The sequence below is a fragment of the Hippoglossus stenolepis genome, chromosome 15, assembly GCF_022539355.2.
Source record: "Hippoglossus stenolepis isolate QCI-W04-F060 chromosome 15, HSTE1.2, whole genome shotgun sequence".
NCBI lineage: Eukaryota > Metazoa > Chordata > Actinopteri > Pleuronectiformes > Pleuronectidae > Hippoglossus > Hippoglossus stenolepis.
This window is the reverse complement of record NC_061497.1, coordinates 3,754,012-3,778,117: the sequence shown is the minus strand read 5'-3', so window position 1 is coordinate 3,778,117 and position 24,106 is coordinate 3,754,012. Positions and strand designations below refer to the sequence as shown.

The 24,106-nt window shown below is 40.6% G+C and overlaps 1 protein-coding gene across 1 annotated transcript; it reads right to left on the bottom strand.

Moving 5' to 3' along the window:
- Positions 1-679: 679 nt before the first annotated feature.
- On the bottom strand, positions 680-8,916 carry acat1 (acetyl-CoA acetyltransferase 1). Its single transcript, XM_035178379.2, has 12 exons — positions 8,755-8,916; positions 8,148-8,195; positions 7,622-7,739; positions 7,248-7,343; positions 6,667-6,767; positions 5,420-5,563; positions 4,913-5,063; positions 4,722-4,817; positions 4,419-4,532; positions 3,380-3,444; positions 2,929-3,086; positions 680-1,060 (listed from the first exon to the last, which is right to left on the bottom strand). Exons 1-12 carry the CDS (start codon positions 8,803-8,805, stop codon positions 940-942), a joined length of 1,263 nt encoding a protein of 420 aa, XP_035034270.1. The 5' UTR covers positions 8,806-8,916; the 3' UTR covers positions 680-939.
- Positions 8,917-24,106: the final 15,190 nt, after the last annotated feature.

Here is a 24,106-nt window from a genome sequence, read left to right as displayed (position 1 = left end):
ATGTTCCTGATGGAGTAGACACGCGTCAGTGAAACAGAAAACGCCAAGCGCTGTTTTTTCTTTGATTTAAGGTTAGGTCAAAAAAGTTTGCTGTATGGCACAGAAATCAACATAGACGTTTTAAACTTCCTAAGCAATAGAGGGAGTTGTTGTATTTAAAATAACATTGTCCAATTATAGATAAATTGTAGCATTTTAAACCATTATACTTAATAATTATTTAACTATATTAAACAATGTGATTGAAAGTGATCCTTTAATAAAGCCCTGTGCTTGACCTTTATTAAAGTTCATAGAGATGGATTGATAACCATCAGCATAACATCTTGAGATAATCTTCAAAACAGTTAAGTGAATTCTCATTACATATAATAGTCTGTAGGTGTGTAATTTGATACATGCAACAACAAATTTAAATGTGTAAAGATATTATGGACACCATTACAATTCTACTGACACGTTAATGTATACCACAAGACTTATTACAATGAAAATGGCCACATCTAGTGGCCAAATTGAAAATTACAGTACCACATCTACATAACTGTACTTCAAATTCTAGATTAAGCATTAAAAAATTTAACCAAAACAATAAAGCTGGCTGTCAACTTTAAATAACTGATGGTCAAACCTTTCCATCAACATCATAATGAGTCAATAAGGATCAATAACACAAAAGTGGTTTCATAAAAACTACAGTATTTATTCAACCATTTCAACAGAGTTAAATAGTTATCCATTTTTTTTCACAAGTGGTTTTGACAAACAAGGGAGTGTTCAATGCTGGAGTCATGATGTCATGTTGGACTAAGGCCACAGTTGTAACAGATGCTTTCCTTACAGTGAAAAGGGAGTTTACAGGTGTCTAACTATCAGAATCAAACGTTTGTCAACAAGTACTTCAACGAGTGTATCAGGGAGAGAACAGTTTCAAGTTTCCTACAACTTCTGGATGAGAATAGATGAAGCTCCACCGCCTCCGTTGCAGATGCCTGCCAGCCCGTACTGACCTGATTTCAGATTGTGCACCATGTGACCCACAATTCTCGCCCCAGACATCCTGCCAAATGGAAAGGCAAATAAAACATTAGTAATAAACCACAACATGTTTTGTTATGCTTTTACACCCCAGTTGATGACCTGATGTGTTTATCTTCAACCTTGTCACCGGAGATCAATTGCTTGTGCAGCAAAACATGGACAATAAAAAACATGACATAACAGAGAAGGGGAGGTAGGCACAGAACGTCACATATGGGAGAACAATAGTCGTCCCAAGTTGACCATAAAATTGTTGAATAAATAAAATATTAATGAATAAATACAATAGAAACTAGAATAATAAATACTTTACAACCAACAAGAAGGCCATCTGCCTGAGTTCAGAAGTGAAATGGCAGTGGGAATGAATGTGTCTGAATCTGTTGCTTGTTAAAGGGGGAATCTGAGCCAGGATCCAGAAGGTACAAACTGGAACAGCTCAGCTTGCTGGACCCCCAAGAGTTTACAGCAGATTTATGCTCACAGCCAGTTCTTTAAAAAGTGTCTTTTCTAAAAGGCTGTTGTTAAATACTAAGTGCAAAATAAAGAATTTAGAAAAGAATAACATTCATTTTGATAGATTTCAATAGATATGAATGGTGTGACTAGGGTCACAGATAAATAGTAGTACGTAATAAATAAGTGGTCTGCTTTGTGTTAACTTCTTGTACTGCCGAGTGATAAGAAAACGTCCATAAAAAGATGACATGCACAAACAACAGACATGCACCTGCAAAGACAAAAAACATGAAGCACTTATTTAGTTTAATTTTGCCACTAAGACATTAAATCAGGCGTTATTCCACCATTTTTAAAACCCCAACCTGAGGTTTAATATTTTAATTTACATTGCTACTGTATACCATTTTGGATGTTTTTTAGATTTTTGCAGAAACAGCAACCAATTTTTTTTTTTTTTCATTTGGTCTGCACCCAGGACATGTGCCATCAAACAGTTGGTAACCTCCGTATGGCGAAGACGTAAAATGCTGTGAAAACTCAAATAGGATGTTATATTGCAATTTAGACATAAACATGTCTACATAATGCGACATGTCTACAGAATACTCCACATGTCTTAAAAAAGGTCCAGGGTGTAAGATTTATGTGAAAGGGATCTATTGACAGAAATTTAACCTAAAATAATCCTGAGTGTGTTTCATCTAAATTATACAAATTGTTGTTTTAATTACCCCAGATTGGGCCCTTTATAATGAAAAACTCTATATTTACATCAGGGGGGGTTCCTCTCTATGGAGGCCGCCATGTTTCTTGTAGTAGCCCAGACTGGACAAACTAAACACCCTCTGAGTTTTTATGAAAACCGAAGGCTACCACAGGTTCTCTTTCATGTTTGGAAGGGGAGGGTGAGGTGAGGGGTATTTAGCTGAAACATTCAACTTCTCCACTAGATTTCACTAAATTCTACAAACTGCAACTTTAATTTGATTATTGCTTATTGATTATTTGATTATTGTATGACCTTATTCAGGTTAAGCAAAAATACTGTTTGTCTAAATCTGGTTAATAACGTAACAATTCATTTCCATGTAAACATGTGTCAGTGTCTTGTAAATTATTTGATGTCCATGTTATGGGCCAACTTTTAATATAGGCCTTAAGTTTTAAATATATATTCAAGCAGTTTGTTTAACTGAACCACCTCATCGATAAAGTATCAAGACAAGATGTCTTGATCACAAAGCAAAGGAAGAAGGATGAAACAGGAAAAGAAAAACAGGACACACCTTGTTCCTCACCTTGACTAAGTAACTCCTGGAAAAGTTAATGTTTAAAAGCTTGTACATTTGTGCTTTTTAATTCCAGGTCAGATCCTTGATATAAAAACGAACAAACAGCCAGACTGCATCAGTCTCAGCTCCTTACCCAATTGGATGTCCCAGGGACACAGCTCCACCGTTGACGTTGACTTTCTCTGGGTCAATGTCCAACATCTTGATGTTGGCCAGGACGACTACGCTGAAGGCCTCATTGATCTCCCACATGGCGATATCATCCTTCTTCAACCCTGCTGCATCCAGCACCTGACACGGATTCACACATGGAAGTCTTAGGATGTTCTAATGTATTGCATCCAAGGACAAATATAAGTAGAGGGCAAATGGAGTCTTTATGTTTTTATCATTTTAGTAAGATAACTCACGCCTTTGGATTTACACAATAAAATAATTATAATATAAAACACTGTATTAACAGTGAAGTGCACTTCCAGCTTCACAGTTCTGCCACAATTTCCATGTTTCCAAATTTAAAAAAGTATCATGCACAGAAGCCTGAGGTCATCTCACAATGCACCAGATAAAATACTTGGACTCACCTTAGGTACAGCATATGCAGGAGCAATGGGGAAATCAATGGGTGCGACCGCAGCATCAGCAAAGGCTGTGTGGAAAAATCATCAACATATTCTGTTACTTCACAATGTAACAGAATAAACTGAAAAACAACCTATCTCAAAATGCACCGTTTAACTATGAACGGACAGGAAATAACTAAACCACTGGCAGTTTTATATGAACTTGACCAATACAGACAAGTATCTGAACAAAACAAAGTATGTAAACATAAAGTTAGCTTTATTTTCTAACTGCTAAACATACTCTACTACGATTACTGTCTTGTGCTTTTATGCCTTCGCTATCCAGTAAAATTGCAGTTTACACACATGTATATAAATATGTAGTGAAGACTCAAGATAGTTAATAAAAAATACATTAAGCTTTTTTGGCATAATGAGAATATAAATTTGCTTTGCGTTGAGTTTTGAACAACAACACGAGTTGTGATGTCACAGTGACCTTGACTTGTGACCTTTTACCAACAATTTCTTATCAGTTCCTTCTCGGGTCCAAGTGAATGTTTGTGGAAAATTTGAAGAATCCCCTGTAGTAATCTAGATATATCATGTTCAAGATGTTTTGTGAAATCAGAGACCGTTGCACATCAAAATCATATCAGTTCCTTTTCATGTCCGAGTTAACCTTTGTACCAAATTAGAAGAAATTTCCTCAGAGGGGTTTTGAGATACTTTAATCATTTGATTAAAAAACATCTCCAGCTCAGACAGTTCTGTGGAAGCATATATTTCTTTGAACTAGTTTATGCATTTATCTTTAATCCGTCTTTTTATTTGATTAGTTGTCTTGCTAATTGTGGAGCACTTTGTAACTGTACGTTTTAAAAATTTAAATATACTTTATTATAATTTTATTATTATGCTCATTGTATTACCTGTAGAATAAATGCAACCCAACAGTCCAGTGTTTCATCTGAAGACCTACAATATGTTCCAGGCTGAGTTTCAGTTAAACCTTGCCTACTCTGTGTCTGTGTGTGTCTGTGTGTGTAAAACTTACAGACAACCCTTGCCAATGGAGTGACATTGAGTCTCTGTGCAGCATCTGCTGTCATTAAAACAAGAGCAGCAGCTCCATCGTTCAGCGTGCTGGCATTGGCTGCCGTCACCGTGCCTATAAGAAAAACGTAAACCAGTTAGGAGAAAATTCTGAAAGACTCAGCTAAATACATTACTAAATTATTCTTTCTATATATAGTAACTAGTATCTATTATCTGGAGACAACTGGAGCGTATGTGTATGATGACGCTCCACAGGTGAATCAATCAATAAAATAAAAATTCATGACAACTAAATATTTACCATTCTCTCTCTGGAACACTGCCTTCAGTTTGGAGACTTTGCTGAAGTCGACCCTCCTCCACTCTTCGTCCTCGCACACGACCACATCAGGTTTTCCTACAAAATCCCATCATCAGACATGCTTTGCTGTGTGAATGACCAATGTCCCCATGCTGCCCAACAGAAACGTATCTTTTGCCAACTTGCTGTACCTCTCTGGGGAATGCTGACTGGTACAATCTCCTTGGCCAGCACTCCAGATTCGTACGCCACTTTGCTGCGGCTGTAGGAGCTGATGGCGTAGGCGTCCTGTTCCTCCCTGGTGATGTTGGAGTTTTTGGCTGTGTTCTCTGCACAGTTTCCCTGTTGAATAGAACAAGACAGAAGCAATAGAAAATTAATATATACAAATCAAACAAAATTATAAATTCACCTTATTCACCATAACAAATGATTGGGATATGGGGAAAGTCATGTTTTAAAGAAGGTAAACCCTATGTTCACTTTCTGAAAAAGGCTCAGTCACTTCCCACCCAAACATCATCAGAAACACTTAACATTCAATTACTGAAGCAAGATGGAATCATATGTCTGAATCATTTTCAAAAGTATAACTAGGAAGTATAAAAGAAATTCTCTCCAGGATTATGTTGCTGTAAAACTAAATTAACGCTTAAGATTTTCAGTAAGGCGACAATCAACATAAAGTTGACAGTTACCATGTGGAATTTGTTGTAGACATCAGTGAGTCCATCCTTCACAATGAGGTCTTCAACCCTCACTCCTCCGTACGCTGGGGTTTCTCTGGTCATTACATAAGGTACGTTGGACATGCTCTCCATTCCTCCTGCCACCATCACATCCTGAAAAATAATAAATAAATAAATGCTTTACATTATAGGTTTACTTTATCTGCCTGGCCCCCTAGTACAAAGTCTTTAGAAATCCAGGAGAAGTTAATGTTTGAACACAGAAGGGGATTATTATCGCGATCTACGGGTCGATCTCTAAAACCTTCACTGTCGATCCCCGTACCTTTCTGGACTCACAGGCTGCGGTTGCGCTGCAGCTCAGCTGTGTGTCGGTTGTCTGTTGTTCACTTGGCTTTGTGTCCACTACTGGCGGCGGAGCTGCTGGTTTATCTACTGCATTTCCCTCAATACAAGTCAGATTATGTACAGGACTCTACGGTATGAAGACACGCATCTTCCGGTCTGTCGATAACAATCAAAGCCTCGTTGGATCAAATTAATGGATTCAGAAAGTGAAACGCTGGAGTGCTTTTATTTTGAAACAGGTTCGGTAAGTGTTTGTGTCATAGACAGATAAACATTGTGGTTCACAGCAGAATAAACAGAGGAAATGATCTTTTTTGGAAGATATGTGGTGGTAGATCTCAGTTTACGTTTGGAATTAAAAAGTGATCTTGGGCTCGAAAAGGTTGGTGACCACTGCTTAACATCGTAGTACCATGAGTCACCAGGCATTTATTGCAGTGACAGGCCTCAGAATGATAACTACAGAGTCGGACACAGACTGCGAACCAGAAGTTTAAGACCCATCTCACAGTGTGAAACATTGTAAATGTTTTGCTGTTGCTGTTCTCTAAAGCCATTGTTAGCCGCCATGACAGCCAGAGTATCCTGTCAATAGAGCTGTATGTCTTACATCACCACTCTAATTCCTGTCATCTGTTTACCTCAGCAAGGGAAAGTCTGTGATGACCTATTTTATTCTAAGATTGTGTGGTAAACAAAGTTTGTTTTTGGTCATAATAAAGTCCTCTATTATCTTACCTGGCATCAGATTTGTGTTTTTAACACAGAAAAACATATTTCATGGCAAGCGATGAAATATGTGAGAACAATCTATGATTTTTTTCAACTTTATTCACTATGCACATTGCATTAGCTGCAAGCAGCTTCTATCAAGCTGCAAAGCTGCAGTGTTTTAGTGTGAGTGCTACCTGGTGTCCACACATAAGACTCTGGGCTGCCATCATGATGGACTTCATCCCAGAGGCGCAGACCTTGTTGATGGTAGTTGCTGGAGTGCTGAGGGACAAGCCTGGAGATGAAATCAGAGACGTTTTCGAATTTGCAAAAAATTAAACTACTACTTGTGCCTTTGTGTGTTTGTGTGCATCATTCTATCACAATAGATCTGTATATTCGACACTAGCTGTGTGTACATTCTGAAACTAGTTTCAATCTTTCAGTGAAATTAATATCAATCATTATATAAAATTGTTTCTTGGGGGTTTACTTATCAAACCCTGAAAGAGGCCTCACAAAGCGGCTGGAGATGAACCACGCTTGTGTCAACCTACAGGTAAGCGCTTGTTTTTCAAAATTTGATGCCCTGGACATGTTCTGTGACTTTCAGATTAGAAATTTTAACAGAAACAGCATCAATTGGCTGCGAACAATCTTATAGTGGAGAGAGCTGACAGTGCTGGTTTTGTGCCCACCAAGAAAACACATGTGCAGCTGATTTCTGGACATCTATATTTTGTGGTTACAAAAAATTAAGAAATTAGGTCCACACCTGCGCCAAGCAAGGCTTGTCTAGTGGGGGCCTGTCCTTCTCCTGCCTGAAGCACATTGCCCATATAGACCTCCTTCACCTCCTCAGGAGAGATTCCTAAACACAAGAAGCAATAAGTCAACTCAGCAAATATACACAGCCACCCATCCACTCATTCATAATCTACTTATAATATTTTACATCAGGTGTATTAGCTCAGTCATAATTTGACATATTTGCTGATGATGATTATCCAATGCCCGTAGCCCTTCAGAAAATGATCATGCCCAATTTTAGAGAGCCCAGTCCATGAGGAAGTCGAGTTATACATGTAGTCACAACTTATATAATGACTGGATGAATAAATCTACTCCAAATGACCCACGTGAACATACCTGCTTTGTCTATGGCTCCTTTGATGGCGATGGAGCCCAGTTTAGTGGCTGGTACTGCTGCCAGGCTGCCTCTGAAGGAGCCCATTGGAGTGCGGACTGCGCTGACGATGACGACTTCCTGAAACCAGCCACGACAAGTTTGCATTAAAGGTTCAGTGTGTAATATTAAGTGAAATCTAGTGGTAAAGTTGCATGTTGCAGCTGAATACCCCTCATATCATCCTCCCCTTCCAAACATGAAAGAGAACCTGTGGTAACCTTCAGTTTTCATAAAAACTCAAAAAGGTGTTTAGTTTGTCCAGTTTGGACGACTGTAAAAAACATGGCAGCTCTGTAGAGAGGACCCCCTCAAGATGTAAATATAAAGTATTTAAATATAAAGGGCCCATTCTAGGGTAATGAAAACAACAATTCTTACAGTTTAGATGAAACACACATGATTGGTTTATATTCAATTTCTGCCAATAGATCCCTTTCACCTGAATCTTACACACTGGACCTTTATGAGTGCGTGACATTGACTTACATTGAGCGAGGGCCGAGAAGTGTAGGTTCTTGACAGGTACTTGTGAGCCTGCAATATGAAGACAAAGAGTTCATGTTCCATTCATGAAAGACAGTGAGGTCTAACCTGAAGCTCCCCCACATCAGTGCTGGGTCACAGGCTAGACAGCTGTTAGCATAACAAATGGGGTATTAGCAATACTAAACATATATATCACATATAACATAACATATCAAATAGCAATGGTAAGATTAAGAGTAAGCCGAAGGAGTGGACATCAGCTTATGATGTTGACAGTGGCTGACAGGTGCAGAAAAGAGTCTCTTCTAGCTTTCTATGTGTTCAGTTAGCTTAGCTGCATAGCTGTTGTTATAACTGCTAGCTTCTTGAGAAATACGACATTACAGTTACACCAATGACTTGGTTTAGCTTCACTACATCACTGTGGGACACCTGCTGCAGTCACTGGCTGTTTCCTGGCTGTTTCCAGGCGGTTTCATTATTGTGGTCAAGGACAAACTCAAACAGCTTAAACGAGCAGCCAGGGCCTCGTGTTTACTCGCAGTCAAACAGATGCTACAGCTAGCATGCTACAGAGCATCGGGTTCTTTCACACACCCACACTTACCAGGCGTCTGCAGCCGTGAGCGTGCATGTTTAAAAGTCCACCGGAGGACATGTTGGACCGAGAACAGGACTGTGACTGGCACGCTTGTACCCACTTCAACCTTCAGACATGCAGCGGAGGGACGACACGCAGCAGCCAATCACAGTGAGAGGTGTGTTCCCTCTGACGTCACGGCTGACCGGGCATCATGGTCGTTGTAGTTTTACAGTAGAATCCAGGCGTTCATCTTTAAAATAGAGCTTTATGAAGTCTTTACTCTTCACTTGACTTTCACGTTAAGGGGATAATAGCATTTAATGTGTAACGAAGCGCAACACATTCCTGAAATCTAAACGATTAGCCTCAGCTTCATGATCAGCATTGATTAGTACTTGATCATTATGCAGCTGAATGACAGAGACAAGCTGATATTTCTGATTATATAAAGTATATCATGTACATTTTTTAAACTAATGCATGGCCTATTTGTGCTATATTATCGGTTATCTTTGGCTTGGTTGGAAACCTGTTCCTACAGAGGTTTATTGTTGTTTTTGTTGCGATGACACACAAAACAATAAATCTCAGTCAAAGAAGTCAAATTAATTATTCACTCCATAACATCAATAGCCTATTCATATTAAAATGCCTCATAAAATGAGTATTGTGTTAATATATTTATTTATATCGTATGTATTTATTTGATTTCACTTATACAGAATGGGGTTAGGAAAAATAATTCAGGTTGCATGTGTACGTCAATGTGTGATGCTGATGTTGTGATATGATCCACAGGCAACCACATCACTGGTGTAAGTTTCAGTGAGAGTCCATCACAGTCAAATCAGGAAATGCTGCATGTGTGTGTGCAAATGGTCAAATACCACTTCACTCACTAAAGTAACCATTTCCTACGGACACTTCGTACGGACGCCCCACTTTGTTGAGACTCCTCCCAACCAACTTCACTACCTGCTGCAGACCACAGCTGGTTTAAGAAAAGAAAGGAGACACTGCAGAAGAGAAAAATCGGCAACAACATTAATCTCATTGAAATGGCAGTAGATACAGTTTCAGATGGCTGTTTGACAGCAGATCAATCTGGTAAGTATATCTCAACACGCAGTGACAGGGAGTCATCCAGTACATGTACTCAAATACAGTAAGATTGCTTTAACTATAAGTATCTAAGATTTCTTCTGCTTTATATCTCGAGGTAAAAATGTCAAAGGAGCAGACTTTTGTTGAACAATGTCAAAAAGATGCATGATCCACAATGTAAAGAAAAATCATTCAGATGATTAGAAAGAGATGAATAAACAGAATGTGTTGTTACAAGCTCAGGAAATAACAACGTCCGGGGTTGAGGATTTGTGTGTTCAGGGTTGAATGAAGCTGGGTGCAGGAGGAATATATGAAGCATTGAATTGAAGCAGCTTCAGTCTGCGTTCACTCTTCCCCAGCTGACTCAATGTTGTAACCTTCACATGTTCTTCTTCTTGGTCACAGATGAACAGATGCAGTCAGGGGATTCCGAGGCGCCACAGAGCAACAAACTGTGCAGCGCCACCAACCCGACCTCATCAATGAAGTTTGCGGAGAGGGGTTATTTAGCAAAGTTGTCAAGGCTGTAAATATAAACACATCCCAAGAACTGGCCCTCAAGATCCTAAAACTTGAGCGTGGTGTTCCATGAGAGGTATGTGATCTCATTCATCTTAATGTTTTGTTTCACGTTTTCTTGCTCCTAACTTGTTTATTGAAATGACTTCTGATACCATGCTGTGACAACTACACCTCCTATATCATGTTTCCTCTTTCCTCCACAGATGAGGATGCTTAAAGCAGTGAGTGCTCTTGACCCTGCCAAAACGAACGTGGTCCACTTCATGGAGAAGTTTCTAGACGGCGGACAAACCTGTCTGGTGTTTGAGCGGTTGGACATGAACCTGGACCAGCTGCTGCAACAACGACATGGATATCTGCTGACTCTGAGTGAGATTCGGCCCATCGCACACCAGGTAAGGATGATGTGGCTCTTTAATCAATCTATCATCAAATGGTACCTGTATGTCTTCTAGGTCTGTAAATTAGAATTTATGTTGTTTCTGCAGTTGCTGACAGCTTTTGACGCTCTGAAGAGCATCAGGGCGGTCCACACAGCCATCACACCAGACAATGGGATGCTGGTCAACCACGAGAGTGAGCCCTTCAGGGTGAAACTCATTGATTTTGGTGTGTCCTTCATGACCTCGGGGACAGAGCCCAGCCCAAGGGCTACAGGTAGGATCAATGTGCCTACCTCATTGTGTGCACTTGTGTGTATGTGCTGTAAATGATCCAGCAGACATTGTGCCAGTCTTCAGTACACATGGTGAATTTGACTTTGTAGAACTTTTGATTCTTTTTTTTACTGACAGGTCACCTGAAGTCGCTCTTGGCTTCCCCGTCTCTGAGGCTATCGATATGTGGGGTCTTGGCTGTGTGCTACTTTTCCTCTACCTCGCAAACCCGTTTGTGGTCGACTGTGAGTACCAGGGAGTAAGTATTCAAATATGTGTAGATTTAAATGCAAAGACTGTTTTATTCTGCCACAAAAACATGTCCAACCCAACAGGAGACATGATGTTGGCTTATGTGAGTCTTTTCATTCTCTCTCCAGATGAAAGGATCTGCAGACATGCTGGGTCAGCCAGCTGACCACCTCCTCAAGGATGGAATATACACCCGCCACTTCTTCATGGAGGACAAGCATGAATGTTACTGATATTAATTTTTTTGTGTTTAATTTAATGTTTCTCATATATTTTTTTATATTTTCAATGCAGCAAAAAATCTGTCTCAGACTGAATGATATGTTGAGAGGATCTCATACGTTTTTGGAATGATCAGTCCCACATAAGTGATGAAATGAAAATTATTTGAACAAATGAAATTGAAAAAACAATTCAGTCCAATGTTTTATTTTTAAGGGCAACATTTGAATTAGTAGTTCAACCTCATGTAACCGGCTGGTAACAAGGAAATGCACTTTTTCTTCTTGTGTGCGTCAGGTAAATAATTATCCAATCACCGTTGTGTCCGCGTCTCACACCGGTGTTAAAGAGATTTGAAGTAGGATCCCCTCCCCCCTTGCCGCTGCCGTTTCCGGTTCAGGTATGTGGCGTGCTCCGCAGCGCAAGGTGTGGCTTGTTGCAGGCTGGTAAATATCACTGTATTTCAGGCCCACGTTACGATTCCGGCAGGTCCAGGGTGTGCGCGTCACTGGTGGGACGCGCCAGACCCGGAGAGCGCAGAGCTGTTCGATGCTACTTTAGGGGCCGTGGGAATTTACGGACAGCCGAGGTTAACCCTTTATGTTTGTTTATTAAATTACCTGATGTCATGCCTAAATTAAAGTGTATTAACCCCATGTATTCTTTCTGTTGTAGATGAACTGCTGCCACTCTTGTCTTGCCTTATAGTTGGTTATTAGTTAACTTTTTGTTTGCCCTAAGTTGCAGTATTTCCTATATTTTGTTTTGCATTAAATTGCCTCAAATTAAGGTTTGCCTTGCCTTTGTGTAGGGTTTTTGTTTGAAATACAGTAGATTGTGCTGCTCTGCTCAGTAAAACCTGGTGATTATTAGTGTGTTTTAGGATGTAAAGTTGCTATTTATGTAATGTTAACAGATGGATTAAAAGCACAGAGTTGTTGAGTCCTGGTAGTGATGGTGGCATAGGATATTGCCGCAGTGTGTCTTTAACCCTCAGGCATTTGTTTCTTTAGTGTGATTTACGTTTCTTTAGGTTTTTTTACTCCTTTTCTTTTCCGTTTTCAGTGTGTATTTTGCAGTGAGGTTGCGACCACTTGCCCTGCAATAGCCCTTGTTGTTTTCACCTACCTCAACTTAATAATACGTAGTGTATGCTTCTCTAGAAGGTTTCTATTTTTCCAACTGTGTATATCTGGTATTGAAATCTATTTTTTATATTAATAAAGAATTGTCTTAAAAAATGAACTGCTGACCAAATAAACAGTTATATTTTATAATTCAAACACACGTCTCTATATTCACTTATGGACTTATCTGTGTATTTATGGGGAACTCCCTTGTAAGAGATTAGCATAATTGTGGGGATCTATCAGGTTTATCCTGGTAGTATTGCTTTTTCTTTGGGTGAAAGTCCCAAGGTGGCGGTGTGGGTTAACAATCAGTCAAGTTAGATCTCTTTCTAAGACATCCTATTCGGTTACACTCACAATGAAAATAGAGACATGCATTGAGAACAGCATTTATTCCATTGAGTTGGTGATCAGAAAAAAAGTTTTAGCTTTCATCACAACATACTGTATGTCAGAGCAACTGTTGCCTGGTCTGTCACGTTGAACATCTAAGTAACAATCCAGGACATCACAAGGCATCCAGAAAGGGCATCGTCTTTCTCAAGTTTTTGGGGTACTCAACACGGAAGATGTGACAGCACCATCGGTGCTCATATATGATATGTAGTATTAAATAGCATTAACTTTAAGGGTCCAAGTCTATTTTTCCCCCTAATACACCTGTTTGGCAATAAACAAGATGTTTTTAAGGAAGCACAATAAACCTTCAGTTAGGCAAGGATTCTGGGGAGAAATGCATAAATGGGAATATAAAGAAATCAACATCCTGTCGTTCGTGACCAAAAGAGCAAAGAAATTCTCAGAGGCTGACAATTTATCGCTTTTAAAACATCAATTTGAAACCTCAAAGTCGAATAAATGTTATGTTTGGATAATTCTAACAAACACTTCACAAAATAATTACAGAACATGAGACAAGACTTCAACTTATCAATAATAAACAGTTGAAGACTGCGGGTAGGAGGAGATTCACAATCTGACAATCTGGCCTGAAAAAAGCAAAGGCATTGTAAAGACAAAGGTGATAGTCTCAATAACACATGCCATGGAACATGATAAACTTCAAATAACAAATTTCAATTGTTTTTATATTGACAGCATTGGTGTGCATAAGGGAACTACAAGAATGAAATCTTCAATCTTCTTATCTCACTGTTGTCAATGGTAAATTCATAAAGTCACCTCCCCATAACTTTCTTTCACTTCCCCTTTTCCAAGCAACTATAGGTAGCTGTTGTACAATTGACAATGAGCACAGACCTTATCAAAATGTGGTGGTATGACATCTTTGCTCCTTGGTTTTACTAGTCACTGTAGTTATTTCTCAAATGCAGCTATAGGATAAGACAGTGCACACAGGCTCTGGCATATCAGAAGACTGTGGGGATTTAGGGAGGACAGAGAATGAACTGAGGGGCTGCATAAAGGCTAAATACAGTGGCGGATTTAGCAATTTGGGGCCCAAGGCGAACACAGGCATGGGGCCCTCTGCATCCGTTGTTCTCCACCTTTTTTTAATCCTTATTTATCTAAGAAAGTCCTACTTGTTACTTCTCCCAAAACCAACAAAACATTAATAGTTTAACAAATACAATCACAGTAAAATCTTATTTTCATAAACAAAGTGATCTCTGTACAATAAGAATGTACCTTATTGTCCATTCACATGGAAGATCCGTCTTCTATTACCTTGGTTTTCAGCAGGATATCTGATTAATGTTGATGATGGGCCTCTGTCTTATATCTTGTTTTAATTAAGTGAGAAGATAACACTCAAGACAATAGGTCAATTATGGAGTTGCATAAATAACCAAATATACTTAAAAAAATTCTTCCATACTGCTCGTGTGGTGTCATCTGTGGTCTCCGCAAGCCGCGCCATACAAATTCAACTCAAAACTAGGGCTACGTTGTAGCACTAATGGGCCCGAGCACAGGCATTTTGAAGCCTGTTGCGGTTAGTGGAGAGAGCGATCAATGACCAAGCGCACGTCTCCGCGTTGCATGTGTTTTGCGCACTGCGGCAAGGACAAACGCTTCACTTCCTGCGTCCGTCGAGCGATGTCGATCCTTGCCTGCTAATTGCTCATTACGGTCCACGCTATCAATTGCACATCACACTGTGAACATTTTATGTAAATCGAATGATAGTTGTAAAACAAAGCTTACTTCCTGTTGCCAGTAGGTGGCGCTATGACACTGAGGAAATATTGACACAGAGCTGTTCAGGCTTGGACTCTAATCATGAGACAGAAGTTTGGCAGTGATAGGACTATGCACACTGGAGTTATGACAACATCGTGTCCTTTGGCGAAGGATGATCCTTCGCCGCACCTCAATGTTTACACGGTTTGAGGAAATGTCACAATTCTGACCATGGTCCAATGACTTGACTGAGCTCATTTGAGCTGTATATTGTTAAGCAGCCAGGAGCAGTGCATCAAAGTATAAAACATGGCACTTCCTGTAGCCAGCAGGTGGCGCTGTGATTTTAAGAAATGATTTCTGTGTAGATGTCATCAGGCCGGGATTCTTGTCTTAGATGTCTAGTTTGGAGTTGATTGGACCTTGTATGTCCGAAGTACAGAACCTCATGTTTTGATGGCGTGTAATCAAACTTTGAGGCCACGCCACGGTCACACGGTGTGACGAAAAATCGATCTTTGAGTTAGTTTTTATCTCCATCTTGTTGTGATGACACTCATCTCAATTTGAAGTTGATCAGATGAAAGCCCTGGGACAAGTTCGTCAAAGTAAAAATGCATTTACAAAGCAGAAGTTTTGTAGATTAGAAGTAGAATCCATTGTTTCACCTACATGTGCTGATCTATCCAAGGAGCGAGGGCCCTTTAATACTCCTCGCACCTTTTAACTTTACATTGAAGTTCTTAAACCATCATCAGAAATACAACTTTTAAATACAACCGTTTGTTTACACCCTCCATGTCTTTTCCTCGTGTGTTTTTTTTTTTATGTGCCTTTTACCGAATAGAATTTTCCTTAATCTTGTTGATAATTTGCAACAAGAATTTGATCAAGTGCCTTTCTGAAAAAGATCTAAAACTTATAAAATGTTATGTTTCCATGTAAATAAACGATGTATTTCATTGGCTCTTTTTGTGAATGTAAATCAATGAAATAACCAGTGTCTGCCTGTGGAATTACAGGATTTAATCTGAATTTGTTTGTTCTCTAAAGCTAATGTCCGATGTTTCCTCTTCACATTTGCAGTATGTTGTCCAACATCAGAGTTTAAAGGTTAACACTGCATCAAATGATAACATGAAGTCAGCTTAGAATCATGTTGAAAACTAAAGAATGTTAAAAGTTAAATTTGTTCAGTTTGATATCTTTTATTTCAGACTGTCAATTGCTGTATGGTCTACGGTTGTAAAATAATCAGATCATTTAAGTCAGATCAGTTTCACTCGAGTCATTTTGTGTCATGAATGGATTCATATAGAGACAACTAACTAACATTATTACGCTAGGGTCAGGCACATCCTCACTGGTTGTAAAATAAGTATCTCCTAAGGTAGGTATACGTTGATACACAACCAGATAATGCCTTGCAGCAACACTAGAAACTAAGTGAACTGCTACCAATGCCTTGCCATCCAAAACATCGAATGCAGTTTAAAGGACAAATATTCATCCGAGAGGGAACAGAGGGAGAGGCTCCTCCACTGGCCAGTAGTGGTCAGTTGAGCAAGTCCGAGACTGGGAGATGCTGGTGGATGTGGGCCAGCGACTTACAGTCCCATCACATATTGTCACTACCACCCTAAGACCTGACCTGATAATCTGGTCTAATACCATGTGCATCGTCTACTTTTTAGAATTGACAGTACCCTAGGTGGATAATGTTGATGAAGCAAATGAGAGGAAAAGGCTGTGGTATGCAGACCTTGCATTTGAGGCACAGCAATGTGGCTGGAAAGCAATAGCTTGCCCTGTGGAGGTTGGCTGCACCATTAGGTTGCACAAAGATCTGGAGATCCATCGACAAGCCCTGCGCCGGACCATAAAAGAAACATTACACACTGCAGAACGCTGCAGCCAATGGCTCTGGATCAGGAGGAAAGATCCCAACTGGGCCCCAAGATGCTAGGGACATGCACCCAGGTCTGATCAACCTGTGGTGGGCCTGCCTTAAAAGAGGATGTCTTGTGATTAAAAGACCTAAACACCTGATGACGCTAAGGTACACAACTGAAGATATGTCCCTAACATCCGCTGGTGGTCACTAACATCCGCTAACATCAACTGGCAATAGGCATTAATTGCTGCGGTCGAACGTACAAGGAATATTCTCCATCTTGTCCTATGTTCTAAAATGGTACAGAGTTTAGTTTAAAAAGGCTAAAGAGGTAATGATGTCTGATCTACTGAGCAGCCACATGGCTCTCATAGTACTGCCATAATACCCAGCAGCCAGTCAGATTTACCTTTATCCTCAGCGTACCCTCAAGTTCGGCCTGTATCATTGATCAGAAGGTCAAAACACTTGATGAGGCTAAGGTGCACAACTGAAGTTATTTCCCTAACATCCTGGTGGCCCTAACACCTGCTAACATCTAATGTTTTTGTGGTAATTTGTGCAGAAGACCTTCAGATGCAAAGGATATTCTACATCTTATCCTATATATTAAATCATATAAACTCTTGTTGCTTTTTACATAAGTGAGATATAAAAAACATGTTGCAGTTGTAATATTTCCTTCTTCCTGCAGAAATTTAACTCCAAAATTGAATTAGTTGAGATCTCAAATTTCCTTCAAAATTAAGACAAACACAATCAAGTAACACTGTATCGATTTACGGTGATAGTCAGCAGCAACTGTGTCTTATTCTGAAAATATCTGACAGTTAGATGCTTACTATCGCGATTTGATCACCAGCCATAATGAGGTCACTCTACTCTGCCTTATACAGCTTGTTGGAGCTAAGTTCAGGTGAAGGTGCTGATGGCTGATGAATTAAGAAACTAAAGAAACTAAACTCGCACCTGTGAAACAGTGAATTTTCAGCTTGTAAAACAGCAAAACTTTAGTCTCAGTGGAATAAATCCTGAGAACAAATTATTCGATTTTGAATCTTTTAATAATTGTTTTAAATATGGGAGGGAACCGGAGCACCTGGAGAAAAGCCACAACAAGACTTAAGTCTGAGTGGAATAAATACTGAGAGCAAATAATTCCATTTTATACATTTTATTCATTCTTATAAATGTGGGGATAACAGGAGCACATGGAGAATACATATTTAAATTTGAAAGTGAAGCTATCGGAATAACATCATCCACCTTTTATCTCCGGAAGAAGGAAGAGAAGCCTGCTCTGAAAGAGGAGAAGAAGCCAGGCTTTTTGCACAGGCGTCTTTTCAAAGAGGAGCTAATTGATATCTCAAGTTCTGGATCTCTTAAAAGAAAGGAAACCAATAGCATCTCTGGACAAGGCCACTTCTACACAACTCCTTGAAAAACCTCATCAAGGATTGTGTTGGGGTTGAAAGTTGAGTCAATGTCTTTGACCTCGGCCCAAATTCTCCAGCAGATGATGACTTGTGTCTGTTATGTCGACATCAGTCCGGGTCACCTTTGCCTTATTATAGCTTCGTGTGATGAGCTGGTCCAAGAGAACACTGACATACATTTTACATCTGTCTGCTGCCAGCATCTTTGCAATCTTCTCCCTGGAGTTGCTGTCTGATGATGCTGAGTTCTCCTTTTCTTTGCTGACCTCTGATGATGTTGACTGCTTCGATCTTTTCTCCTCAATGCTGCTGACCACTGCTGGTGTTGACTGCTTCGATCTTTTCTTCCCACTGCTGCTGACCTCTGATGATGTTGACTGCTTCGATCTTTTCTCCTCAATGCTGCTGAACACTGCTGGTGTTGACTGCTTAGATCTTTTCTCCTCAATGCTGCTGACCTCTGATGATGACGTCTGCTTCGGTCTTTTCTCCTCAATGCTGCTGACCTCTGATGATGACGTCTGCTTCGATCTTTTCTCCTCAATGCTGCTGAACACTGCTGGTGTTGACTGCTTCGATCTTTTATTCCCACTGCTGCTGACCTCTGATGATGACGTCTGCTTCGATCTTTTCTCCTCAATGCTGCTGAACACTGCTGGTGTTGACTGCTTCGATCTTTTCTTCCCACTGCTGCTGACCTCTGATGATGTTGACTGCTTCGATCTTTTCTTCCCTCCGCTGCTGACCTCTGATGAAGTCTGCTTCGATCCTTTCTCCTCAATTCCGTTGAACACTGCTGGTGTTGACTTCTTCGGTCTTTCATTCCCTCCGCTGCTGACCTCTGATGATGTTGACTGCTTCGATGTTTTCTCCTCAATGCTGCTGACCTCTGATGATGATGACTGCTTGTTTGTTTCCAGTGAGTCGATGGCCATAAAAGCCTCTGACACCCTTTTGTGTGGCAGTTAACTTGGTTGTTCAGCCACCAGCTTATCAAGGACAGAAAACAAAACACCCTGGTCTGAATGTCTGCATATATGCCCCTGTGTGCCTTAGGAACAGCCACCTTTTTCACTGGACCTGAACTAATGTCTGAATTCCTTCCAGGTGCGATGTGCGCATAGATGAGATCTGAAAGCTGTTTTGTGAATACAAGAACCTTTTCAGATGTAGGCTTTTTCAGTGTTTGGAATGCAGAACTTTCATTTCCACCTCCCGGCTTCTCCTTCTCCAGAAGCACAGCGTCAATACTAGCCATCAATGACTGTATCGTCAGCCTCCTATTGACTTTGGTCTCCTCCTTGAATTTTTTCGCGACCCCTGTCAGTATTTGAAGCGTCCCTGCTGTGGCAAAAGTCTTTATGAAAAGACTATTGATCGTCCTCATTCCTTTACTGATTGAGAGGTTTGGCTGTGGAGATTCCTTTCCATTTTTGCTTTCCTTATTGATTGACTCAATAATTTCATCTAAAGCCATATCAATCTCTGGAGAAAACGATGAATTGAGAAAGAGGCTGTCATTGAACTCATTAAAGAAGTCTGTGATGTCAGTCAAACTATTGTTGATTGTTTCCTGGACAAGCATCTTCCCACTGTCCATACTGCTTGTTGTTGAACCTCCCTCTGAGGAACTACCTGACTTGGAGCTGACTCCTGAAGAGTGGGAGCTTGAAGAGGGACCCCGAATGGGATCATCTGAAGCATCCTGTTCCTCTGAGGAAATGGCCCGACTTCGCCTGCGCGATTGACACTCGAGCAAGAGTTGGATTTTTGCATCTGCCTTTAACGCCTCGCAGGCATAACAGATCATCTTCTGGACTTTAGCGGGGTTAATGAGGCGGGTTGGTATAGGCTTCTCAGAGCTCACACAGGTGGAGCTTGCAGAAAGTGGAGTTGACAGTCTTCGTCACTTCCTCTACAACCAAGTCTGTGAGCTTATCCAAACTCTTAGACTTTGTTGTGCCTGGTGAAAGACTGTCGTTGAGAGTGTCGCCAGAATGGACCGAACTTCTTCCTCAGACAAGGGTGCATCGGGACATCGCTTTGCAATGGCATTTGAAACGGTCGTCATTAACTTCAGCAGAAGATCTGCCAACATAAATGTTGTAGCTTCATCCGGTTTGCATGACTTCAACAGCTCCCACTGCTCTGCAGTGATCTTCGTAAAGGACTCGAGTACGGGAGGACAGTCTCTACCTTTATATCCATTTGTTTCACTCTCCAAGTGATCTCCATTGCGACTGTTGTTTGTTTCAATGTATGTTAGGATTGTTATTTTCGCTGTTCAAGATGTGTTTTCCAAATTCTCATGAAAAATCTCTTATCTTCTTTGTTCTACCAATTCGCTGGTTAGTGCAGACTGATTCTTCACTTCTTATTTTTCTGAGATAAAGAGCATCTTTAAAGAATAGAAAGGGAATTGAAGCAAAGGAGTTTAAAGGAATTGAAGCAAAGGGGGTTAAAGGAATTGAAGCAAAGGAGGTTTAAGAAATTCAAACAAAGGGGGTTAAAGGACTATGATGTGACTAATAGATCAAAGGAAACCATAAACTGTTTTGCCGCAGCATCCGGGCCCGCACCACCAGGCTCAGACACAGTTTCATCCCCCAGGCCATAAGACTTTTAAACTCCTCCAATCTGCAATAACTCCACTAAACCAGCACCTTAGCATATTTGCACTATTGCACATAATTGCACTATTGTTTTTTTCTTTAGGTGTATATATATATTTAGATATATATATTTTATTTTCTATTTTTAATTTTTGATATTCTATTTTATATTTATATTTTACACCAAAGTTGGGATCTGCCATTTTGTTTTATGGTTTGTATTAAGCATATATTTAACAAAGCACTTTGTCAACTCCAAATACAAATGACTTCTGAGTCCTGTTTTCTATTGCTTTTTTCAAAATGTCAGTTTTTACTATGTATGACTGATCTGTGGAGAAAGGCATTTTCTTCTTCATCATTCCTGTGTACGCTGAGTGAATATTATAGAAGTGACACTAAATCTGATTCTGATTGTGTTGCAAGTTGATTTAGCGCAGCATCACACAAGCCAAGAAGTTAAAACCTGAACAATACGAGCTCTTCACAGAAATATCAGTAGTGGCATATGTACCAACCAGTAGGTTCACACTGAACACATGGGGAACATTATGCTGCCTGTACATTCTACACACTAAACCTTTAAGGTTTCTACATTCTATTGGCCAGGTATTCAGTATCCTAAGCATCCACATTTAGATTCAAAGATGGAAATAGAATTACATTACCAGAGTTTAAATTGATAAAAAATAAGACTCGGGTTCACAACTGCTGAGACAACCTATTTGAGAAAATAGGTTTAAGAATAGAGAGGATGACTGTGGTTTTTCCGAGCATGGGAAGTCTGAGTTTAAATCAGTTATAGCAACTCAAAACTAAACTGCAATGTGCTGGATTGGGGAGCGTATGAATGTTGTTTAACTGAAGTGAATATCAGGGACTGAACTAATCTCCAAGTCTCAGTGTCTCCGACTACACCCTGATCTGGACTCAGCTCCACCAAGAGAACAACCACAGCCAGCAGTGGTGCAGCCTGATGACCAGTCGGACACTCAGCTGCTACCGCTGCAGAGGGCGCAGGCAGCAGCTCCAGCCGTCCCTAACCCTATCCAGACTCCGACCTTGTTGCAGCGGAGGATGTGGACAGGCTTCCAGCATACACCACTCCATATGTGGCAGCCCATATTCCACGGCAAAATGGAAAAAGGACAATTCATGGCCTAAATGCAACCTCGCAAGCACCGAGGGGGTGCTAGTCAGTTATTTTGCCACGCCCATTCCTTAAAACCATCTGAATGTCTGCAGGGGGGGGCTGTTGCTACACAAATGTAGTTTGAGGGAGGTTGAACCTCCAACACCGAAGTTATAGTAATTTCGTGTGTCACGGCGAGTTGATGAACTTTGACGCCACGCCACTATTATGGCGTTTGACGAAAAGTCACAGTAATGTTATGCCTACATTATCAATGTCTTGAGACCCATTTGATACAGTTTGACATGGCTGCGAGCAGTGGGTGAGGAGGAATACCTCCAAGTGTAAGATGTTCCAAAAACAAGACATTTATTGTTTCCACCAGGGGGCGCTGTGATTTTAAGTCAAGATTTCTGTGTAGATGTCATCAGGCCGGGACTTTTGTTTTACATGTCTAGTTTGGAGTCGATTGGACCTTGTATGTCCGAGATACAGAACCTCAGTTTCAGTGTTGTTTGGTAACGCACAATGCACAAAGTTGTTGTCGTGTCCATGTCCGTCTGTCCATCCGTCCGTCCAAAAAAAAACGCGACAGAAGGCGATCAATGACCAAGCGCACGTCTCAAGCGTTGCATGCGTTTAGGGACTGCGCAGGGACAAAGCGCTTCACTTCCTGCGTCCGTCACGCGATGTCGATCCTTGCCTACTAATTGCTCATTACGGTCCACGCTATCAATTGCACATCACACTTTGAAAATTTTATGTAAATCGAATGATAGTTGTAAAACAAAGCTTACTTCCTGTTGCCAGTAGGTGGCGCCATCACTATTATTACATACAGACATATAGATCAGTTCAAGTAGGGGCTCTGATGTAGCGTGAGCAATTTTGTGTCAATTGGACAATGTTACCACAACTTAATTTTCACGCTGATCAGTAGGTGGTGGTATGACCCTGAACTAATATTAATATATGGAGCTGTTCAGGTCAGGATTGTGATCTTAGGTCAGTAGTTCGAGCCGGTTGGATAATGCAGAGTGGATTTACAAAGTACTTCCTGTTTCATGGCGAATCAGTAGGTGGCGCTATGACACTGAGGAAATATTGACACATAGAGCTGTTCAGGCTTGGACTCTGATCATGAGACATCAGTTTGGCGGTGATAGGACAATGCACACTGGAGTTATGACAACATCGTGTCCTTTGGCGAAGGATGAACCTTCGCTGCACCTCAATGTTTACATGGTTTGAGGAAATGTCACAATTCTGACCATGGTCCAATGACTTGACTGAGCTCTTTTGAGCTGTATATTGTAAAGCAGCCAGGAGCAGTTCATCAAAGTAAAAACATGTCACTTCCTGTAGCCAGCAGGGGTCGCTGTGATTTTAAGTCATGATTTCTGTGTAGATGTCATCAGGCCGGGACTCTTGTCTTACATGTCTAGTTTGGACTCGATTGGACCATGTTTGTCCGAGATACAGAACCTCGTGTTTTGATGGCGTGTAATCAAACTTTGACGCCATGCCACGGTCACACAGTGTGACGAAAAATCGATCTTTGGGTTATTTTTTATCTCCATCTTGTTGTGATGACACTCATCTCAATTTGAAGTTGATCTGATGAAAGCCCTGGGACAAGTTCGTCAAAGTAAAAATGTGTGAAAATGGCCAAAATGGCCACTAAAGTCAAAAGGCGGGCTTCCTGTTGCTTTTTCCATTGCACTCCTTTTTGTTTGTCTGGTCATGATACCCTGGGCATTTTGTGAAGATCGGTGAAAGCTAACTGAGGGGCTTTTCCTTAGATGGCGCTGTTGAGCAATTTTTCCACGCCCATTTCAAATTACTCCAGAATACAATTACTTTTTGGGGTTTAGAATTCCCTGCAAACTTTGGTAACAATTTGAGCATGTCTAGGCCCTGAAAAAGCCCCAAAAGGGAAATACAAATCCTTCGAAATACAATAGGGCCTCCCACCGGAGGTGCTCGGGCCCTAATTAGGTAATTTACACCATGTTTTTAAGTGGCGATGCTAGTAGACGTAGCGATGCGAACACGCATGAGTGTGTGCGGTTTTCAGGTGTGTACGTGAACGCACCCCGAACACGCCTCCGAGGAAGATATCAGAGGACTTTTAGGCTAAAAACATGGTGTAAATGAGGCCGTTGCGAGTCGAATATGAATGTCTGAACTTAAGGAATCCTTTTGAATTCAGTAGTCTAAAGAAATGTCAACAAAAAAAGACAACTTATCATGAATAAGTTCTTCAAA